This window comes from Polypterus senegalus, chromosome 4 (assembly GCF_016835505.1).
Source record: "Polypterus senegalus isolate Bchr_013 chromosome 4, ASM1683550v1, whole genome shotgun sequence".
Classification (NCBI taxonomy): Eukaryota; Metazoa; Chordata; class Cladistia; order Polypteriformes; family Polypteridae; genus Polypterus; species Polypterus senegalus.
The window spans coordinates 72297108-72306326 of NC_053157.1; the positions used below are offsets into that span (position 1 = coordinate 72297108).

At 32.8% G+C, this 9219-nt stretch overlaps 1 protein-coding gene across 7 annotated transcripts in view; it reads left to right on the top strand.

The window, feature by feature from the left end:
• Window positions 1-8512, top strand: part of add1 (adducin 1 (alpha)) — a 121444-nt gene extending 112932 nt beyond the window's left edge. For 5 of the 7 annotated variants that reach the window (XM_039750860.1, XM_039750861.1, XM_039750862.1 and 2 more), the window contains one exon: window positions 6122-8512. In XM_039750860.1, coding sequence (XP_039606794.1) covers window positions 6122-6513 — 392 coding nt within the window. In that variant the 3' untranslated portion in view covers window positions 6514-8512. Of the gene's footprint in view, window positions 1-1100; window positions 1135-6121 lie in introns of all 7 variants that reach the window. The other 2 variants (XM_039750866.1, XM_039750867.1) reach the window with 2 other exon arrangements.
• The last annotated feature ends 707 nt before the right edge of the window (window positions 8513-9219 follow it).

The following is a 9219-nucleotide window of genomic DNA, read 5'->3' on the forward strand; positions in this document are numbered from 1 at the left end:
GATTAAGATGGAACTTTCAGGCATTTGGATGAACCAGGCTTGTGGAGATTGTGTTTTTTTTTTGTTTTGTTTTTTTTAACCTTAAGTTTTGGCAGATTTCTTTTGATTTTCCCATTATGCCAATCAAAAAGGCAGTGAGTTTGATTCTAACTGGTTATTGGAAGACAATTGTCTAATTGCCTAAAGGCTGGACACAATTTTGTGGAATTTTCCAAGCTGTTCAAAGACACAGGGTATGTAAACTTGTGACCCACTGCAGTTGTGATATAGTCGGTAAAAGTGAAATACTCTGTGAACAGTGTTGGGGAAAAAAGACTTTTTCTCCGCACAAAACAGATGTCTTAAACAATAAGCCAAATTTATAGTTTGTTAGTATAAAATCTGTGAAGGGGTTTTAAAGTGAGTTTTAAAGAATTCACCCTGTGTATGTAAACTTCTGAATTCATCTGTATATGTTGTATATTGTTGATTAAATAGATAATTCCTGTAATTTTGTTAAGTGAATTGATGCAAGTTGTTTTTAAATTAAAAGTAACTGCACTAGTTTAATCCTAATTGCTTATTTGTTTAATACCTTTAAATGTTCGAACTAGACTGACTTTTACCTACTACATTATCAAGAATGCTTGATTTCCTTATATTAATTTCAGGACAGTGTTTTTATATACAGTATTTTTGATTTCCAGTTGTAAGGCAGAATCACACCTCTTACTCTTTATTGCATTTGGATTACATCTGTTGTATGGAAATGTGTATTGTTTAACACATATACAGTATATATGCAGTCAGAAATGCTGTCATTCTGGTGCTTTGAAGTTGCACAACTTCCAGGTCACTGGTGTTTTTTGTATTTGGCTGGATAATACTGTATACATTTCAACATTTTTAACAGGTGTAATCTAATACTAATGTCTTGTGTTTTCCAAATATATTAATTATAAATTATCATGTGCCTTGTTCTATTTTCCCATTCACTTTCCATTCCATTTCTTTGGTCTTGTCAGAAAATTCATTTTTATTTTAACACAATGGCTGTGATGAATGCATAGACATTTTTCTACTTGTGCTTTTTTTTCTTCTTGTGGCTGCATTACAAACAGGAGGTGGATATGCTAAAGAGTACCTGTTACCATAGTAAGTACTGTACACATCTCATTTTCAAACATGCTTTCCCTTTTTCCCCTAAGCTATCTGCGCATGGCTTGACTTGTGTATTGTGCATCTTTGTGTTCTAATTCATTTGCTGAATTCTAAAATTTCACCTTTTTCTTTTCAGTGATAGGGAATGTTTAAGAAGGTTGTTTAGAAATATATCTGTATAGTGTTACAACACCTGCTGTAAAAAAGAGAGTAAGGTTAAATTAAAAAAGGAGTAGAACTGAGGAGTACATTTCAAAGAAAACACATGATGATAAAACCTTGACTGTATAAGGTCTCTGCTGCTGAAACTACATGTTTCCCTTTGTATATATCAGTTCACATTTCTGTAAGTTAAACAATTTGATTTTGTTTTGCATCAACTTGCATATGGTAATTTCAGTTAAGTAGAAACGGTGCAAGTTTGAATTTTGCCATAGCAGTGTGTACTATAGTATCAGTTTGGCAAATACCATTAATATATAAAAGGTTCAAATTTTCTTTTTTAAAAATAAGAAGTGAGTTTGTTTTCTTAGAACATCTGCTGTCTGAGCACTAGTGTGTTTTCTAATTAGTGGAAATAATTAACTATACAACAAAAGTATTTAAATTATTGTTTTGCTGCAGTCACCTTATACTTATGGTGAAATAACAATAATTTATAATTGATACACTCAAACATCTGGAGGAATGTTTAATCTTTGATTGTTTAGTATATTTATCATTAAAGTTGATCTACACAGACGTTTCATGTAAATCTGAGCACAATGCTTTTCAGATTTAGATATAATACTCAAAATGTCAGCATAAGCTGCTTTGTGATCCTTCTTTTCCTAAATATGTATGAAAGTAGAAAGAAGGCTGTGGAAAACATGAGAGAAATAAAATATAAATTTAACTGTGATTAATTTGGTTAATAATGTTTTTTACTTTTTGTTCACTTCCATTACTGCAGTGAATATAATTCTTTGCCAAATCAGTTGGACAAGTTTAATTTGTAATGGGAAATTCTGAATTAAAATCATTAATGTTATATAAATTTCACTTTTACTCAGCTATCCAAGGCAACATGCAGTTTTCTTACTCAATTTTTTTTATACTCCCATCATTTTCACAATATATTTGTTTGCTTCCAGATATATAATTTATATTTTTACATGAAAATACAAACTTGAGAAAAATATCATTTATGATGGTAGAACCCCAAATTGATGCATTATGTTGCACACAAACATGAAACTGCTCCCTTTTCAGTTTTTTTGCAAAAAGAAAAGTGCCTAATACCAGGTTAAGAATAAACATTTGGATTCGTTTAAACAAGGATGTGGTTTGCCTTTTAAAAATATAATTCCTTCCCCCCCCCCATTTTTCCCCTTGCTAACCTGAATAAATAATGCTTAACCTTTCGAGATCACACAGTTAAAATAATGCATATCAGAATAGATGAAGCCTCATATAAACCATACAATATGTCAGACAGAAATCTGAGGAATCCATTGATCTTCCTGATAGAACAGCGTAATTCATTGAATTGACTGGAAAGTTCCTGGAGGATGGTGATCTGTGCAGCAGTTTGTGTCCTGTGTTGAAAAGTGGCCAGATGGAAATCACTTCTGTCCAAATAAACAAAAATGTGATTAAACACTTCAGCCTTTTCCACTTTAGACCAGAGTAGTCTACACAGCATAAACCTCATAAAGTCCATCACCTGTGCAACACCACCCAAATTATGATGTGTGGCGATTGCTTGGGCCAAAATACAAATTTTACAAATTGCCCATTTCTGAACTTCAGGTGATTTTTTGGTCTTTGACTGCCATCATCACCCTCCAGTGCAGTACACAGAAGTGTAACTTTTTATACCTTTTTTTGATTTTCTGAATCTTTTGACAAGTTTTTACACAAAATACTTTCAGATCTTTATGTAGATTATAGTTAAAGGCTACCAGTGCAAATAGTTAAATTTCCACATTAAAGTGCATACAGTTCTTCATGAAGCGATCTGATATTTAGTGCTCCATCTGAAGAAGTCTTTGCCGCCTTATATTCAGTAAGTGGTTGGAAACCTCCAACTGCATTGCCTGCAACAAAATGCTTCCCATAATTGCTGCTTTCTTCCAAAATTGTGGAAGCATATTTCCCTCTTTGCTTTGTTTCTTCAGTTCATTTTGTGTCGCAACTTTTCAGTGGACTTGAAGTGTGAAATTTTACTTGTCGTTTCTAAAACACTACATGTACAAACTGCAATCTTGTGATGGACAAATAGCCCTACATGCAGTTGTTTAACACAGATACTCTGCATAAGTCTTGTTTTGTCATTGCTACAAGTGGAAGTTATGAGGTACCGTAGCATACTATTACTGTCATGATTTCTAGTCAATATTAGGTTTTTATTGTGGTTGATTCTTGCCTGATTTGTAGAATAAAATATTTCATTTTTGACTCCTTTTTCTGCAAATCCTTTTTTTTTTGGTTTATTTTACAATCAACTAGGATATTTTCTACTTCTTTAGGCTCACTGTTTCCGGATTTTTACCAGTTGAAAACTGCCTCTGATCTCGATCTATTGACATAATTTGCAAAGTTTAAGGATATGTAAAAGGAGGTAACTTTTCAGTTAAGTAAATAATGTTGCTTTTAAATGTAGCAGGTTTTAAAATAAAATCTGATACAGTTGCATATACCACCAGAGGCCAAAGAAAAAATATAGGAATAATTTTGCAACCGTGACAGAACTCTAAAAATGTGTATTTTGTGAATTACCTGACGAGATGCAAATTAGTTGCATTTACAAAGCAGCCATTACTGTACATACTCTAAAGCTCTGTATACGTGGATTGATTACAGTAAGAGGAGTCCTTAATTTTTCAGGAGACTTTGGTATTTGTCAAAATATGGATATTTTTTTTTTACTTGCAATTAGATGTAGATCTTGTGACATTTAATGCTAAAAGAGACTAAGAAATAATTTTTAAAGATTCAGAATGTAAACGATGAGGTAATCTTTCAATTAAGTATAGCCATGTTGTTTTTAAGGGTTAAAATAAAATCAGGTATTTTAAATAACATGTGTTTACATTTTCCACCCAGAGGCCAAACACAAGCTTTTAATTGTAGTTATACTCTGTAAATTTTAACCATATGCATTCATGGTTCTGTCTACTTTGACAGAATATGGCAATGATTAACCCCATGACGTTTTCCATCTTAAGTGGAAGTTTTTTAGACTCGCTAGAAACAATAACAGTAAGAAATGCTTTTTATACCATTAAGATTACAATTTTTATTGATCAGTTCCTTAAGTTTTATTTCTCCATTTTTAAAACTTGCTTAGTTCCACTAACGATTTTGAAGCACTGCATACTACTTTGGTAATGGCTGGCACAATTTAGAATTAAGGCCTCAAAATAAATGAGACTTTACTGTTTTTGTTTTTATTTTTAATTTCCTTTGTCCAAATGCAGAGAAGGTATGAGTTTATCTACTTTCATGCTGCATTTAAAAATGCAAGAAGTTGTTTAGTCAGTACTGTACTTTAATTACAAAAACATAACATTTTTAACTTCCCATGTAGAGTTACAGTATTTGTATTCTTCTATAGTACTGTTTGGTGCAGTTTTAAGTAAAAACAGTGATTGATTGAGTTGCCTTATTAATGATTTTTAAAGTGGTAAAAAAAAAAAACAAAACACTTACCTGTGGCTTTGCGCTAAGATTTTTGTATTTGCTCCCAAAAATACTGCAGCTTCAGGCTTACTAACATTATGATTTAATAATATTCTGATAAGAATATCTTACATTGTATTTATTTCTTTTTTTGTAATTAATGATTATAGCAATGCACATACAATATGTTTATATTTCTTTAATAAAGGATTTTTTGTACCACTAATAACAGCAAATGTTTGTGCTCTTGAGCTTCACACATGCTAAGGAAGCATAGCCTTTTGAAATTATATTGTAAAATTCTGGCTTGTATTTACTTGGCCCTTTTGTCTTGGAAATTGGCAAACAGTTTGCCTATTGTCTTGGCTTCTGGGATGTTGCCTCTACCTGGAGTGAGTTGTTGATTTTTTTTTTTTTTTTTGTAGTCATTTTTATATTGAAGTTGTTTGCTCTTTAGATAGCTCCTGTTTAATACCACTCATTTTTGGCTTTGATGCATGCCTAAAGAGTAAATAAAGAGTAATAATTTGTATATCCTTAAGATTTTTTATGAAACCCAAAGAAATTAGAAACCAGTCAGTCATCGTCCAACCCGCTATATCCTAACACAGGGTCACAGGGGTCTGCTGGAGCCAATCCCAGCCAGCACAGGGTGCAAGGCAGGAACAAATCCTGGGCAGGGTGCCAGCCCACTGCAGGAAATCAGAAACCATTTAGATGATATAACTTTAAAGAATTTTCTGCTATACTATAGTATGTAGAAGATGCTTTTACTTAATGCAAGTTACACAATGTTTGCTTGCTTAGAATCCAGCAGTCAGGATAATTAAAACATGGTTGTCAAAGGTAATGTGAAAATAGCACTCTTTGGTAGATTGCTGCAGTGCTTGTAATAGATGATAAAGGGAATAAAATAGCACAGCTAGAATTAAAAAAAAAAAAACTGCTAAAAACTAGAGAAGACTTACAGAAAGTGCTTAAAGTAATTTTCTCAGACCCATTAAATCCAACTCAGAGTAGCAAGGAGAAAGAGGTATCTAAAAGGCAGCAAACGCAGAGATGCAGTGTAAAGGGAGCATCTGGTTTTACACCAAGTGCTCATTTTCTAACTACTTTTATACAAGTCAATGCATAGAGAGCTTTTTTTAATTTTTTTTTAGATTTTAGTCAATATTTTGTAAAATCCGCATTCCTAGTATATTCATGTTTTTTGCAAACTTAGATGACATTTTAAACTAGAAGAATTTAAAATTCAGTCTTACAGCCTGTGATTGTCTTCTAATCACCTTCTACCCCACACCCTTTTTCCACTTGTAAGATCACCTAGAGACCCAGCAGGAGCAGACATACAAGGATGAGAGTGATGCAGCCACATTGAGACAGACTCTGCCTGACCTGACTCCCGACGAGCCCTCAGAAGCCCTCGCCTTCCCAGTTTCAGTGGGGGAAGAGACAGAATGTCACCCAGAAGAGTCCGCCCAGAGTCAGACAGAGCAGCAGCTTCACGTTGACCCAAATGTTGAAGACAATGATTCCCACCCTCCACCTGCTGAACATGCCAGCTCCCCAACCACTGACGATCCAGCAGCGGCAGCCACTACTGCTGACCCAGGCAGTGATGAATCACCCAGCAAATCCCCTTCAAAGAAGAAGAAGAAGTTTCGTACCCCATCTTTCCTGAAAAAAAACAAGAAAAAGTCTGAATCTTAAAGGTCTCCTTATATACTTAATATTATACTGTTTTTTAAATACATAAACTATATATATTATTAAACAATAACATATTAACTTCATTTAGCCACTAAGAATGTATTGGATTATATTGACTTCGTCTTTAAAAAAAAAAAAAGTAGAAAGAAATGCAAAATAAACAAACGTTTCATTACATCATAACTGTTAATTCTTGTATCTCATGTGAAGAATTTTAAAAACAAAACGGTGCTATTCTGTTTTATTTGATAGCAGCTAACTATCTGTGTCATGTTGCTGAAAGCTTATTAATTATTCACCGCAATCAGTTTTCTTTTAATGATCATCTTTTTAAGAATTTATTATGATCCTGAAATATAGCTTACGCACAGTATAGTCGTAAATACCCTAACATTTTGACACTTCTCTCTACAATGTTTTTGCCGCAGGTAAGCATTCTCTACAATATATTACAATGTGAAGTTTTCCCGATGTAACAGTGTTAAGTTACAGTCATTATTATACATGAACGGTATATTTCATATTTAAATGAGCATGCATTTTAATTACCATCCTTTTTTCCATATTTACAATAATTATCACTGAAATTCCAAGTTTGAAAGTATAATTTATTTTTTAATGTGCAGGAAAAAACAAGCTTAATTACGCAGTGAACAAAATAGAGCCTGTGTTAGACGGTGGGGGGAAATCAAGAAAACCATACAAAGAAAAAACAATGTGTGTGTGCATGCATAACCGCATGTCAAAATGTATGTAACTATTACAATTTCTGGCGTATTGATTTAAAAAAGTGAACAATTAAGGTGCAAATGTATCTGAATGACAGGAGGTTTTGTTTGACCAGCTTACAGAAAAGCGTTTTGATTGCTTTGTTTTAATCACATGATCTCGAAAGGTGAGTTAAATCCACCTGTCGTAACTACAGAGGGCTTCTCATCAGCTGTCTTGTTATGTCGTGTATTTTGCTGGGATTATGAAGTTCATGTGCCAGAGATAAGCTGCTGTGGGTAGATGGTTGGATGTGGACATGCTCACTTTTATTACTTGTAAATTGGTATTTTGATTTAAACTGTTTGACATTAAAATTTGCCCAAACAAGTTATTTAAGTTTTATTTTGTTTCTCAGTAAATAAGTAAATGTTATAGACATGGTTAGCTAAAATATGATTTACTAAAAAATTGCAATAAGAGGCTCTTTGTATTTTTTAGTTACAACATTTTTATGAATTGCTCATTTTTTCACTGTTATTTTATGATCTAGCTCTTGACAAATTGTATCTTAAATAACATACTGGTCATTTTCCAGGTTAAAAATTGATTTAGTTAATCTGCTCTACACAATGTATATGGTGCAGATTTGATCTGAATGGCTTAGACATTTTAAGTGCGCTCACATTTTTACTGGGGAGGTAAAGGTGTGAAAGTGTAATATCATGTTCTTTATTTTTGGAGTAAGGTACCATTAGTCTTCATAAATCTGATGCTAAAAATTCTGAGAAGCTAGCTATATAAACTACAGTAAATCAGAAATAACCTGACGTACTAATTTCTTAAGTAAAAACCTAACTGAATAAAAAAACTAAAAAGTGGGACATTGTTCTGTGGACCACTTTTTAAACACGGCACAACTAGCTTAGGACTGTATGTGCAAAATCTTAGTAAAAACAACAATAATCACTATAAAGATATGTTTGATGGCCTGCATGCCATTTTATACATCTCCTTAAACTTTAATTTTCATTTTATTTCATTGGATTTCATTAGCCTTTGCATAGTGAAGTTGCTAAGCCATTACTGCATTTTATTTTATTTTTTATTAACTTTTGTCTAGGCTTGTACAGGTACATATGCAACAATTTGTAACTTCTCATTTGTACCTCTTCTATGAATTCTTTCTATGTGTTCAATATAGCTGTGTAATTTTGCACAATTTCAAAACAGAATTGTGGGATTTTATCATTATTTGTTTCACCTACCAATAAATATTTTCCTTTAAATATTTCTGTTATTCTTTTCTTTGTCTGTTTGTTGTCTTTTAATAAGAGGTGACCACACATTTTAGTTCTCCAGTTTAGCGCTTTGTTTTTAACCAAGTCACCGTACTGTCTTGTGCCACTTTTATGCTTTTCATGCAGCTTTTACACTCTTTATTTTTATTCTCATATACAGTAAATGGGAACTAAAAGGACTGATGTCTGATAATAGTATTGCAAATATTCTTTGAATCCAAGTAACTTAATTCTTGGGATTAATACTGTAGGTAGGATGCAGGTGCAAATCAGTTTATTCTGCAAACTAGAAGATAAGGCCATCACTATGGAGTTCATGGTGACTTGATGAACTTTTCTAAGGGTACTCTTTGAGTGAAATCCTGTAGTGCTGGATTTTTCTTCTTGTATTCTGTTTGTCTGGCCATCCCTTGAGATTAGGGTGTAATCAAAAGAAACCTTTGCTTTCGGAATAAATTCTGATTGTAACAGTTAAAACCTTTTTTATTTTATTTTTGTACAACACATTTTATATTGTAAAAATTAACAGCTCAACCCTTTTTACTACATGTTGCCTTAGGCCAGCATATTCAATAAAGAGGCTGGTTGAGGGAAAAAATACTACAGGCTGGGGCAAGTTTACAACCAAAGAATTGTAATATTTATAGTCTCACACAAGCTAGTAGTAATCCTTTTTTTTTATGCATTGGATCACACA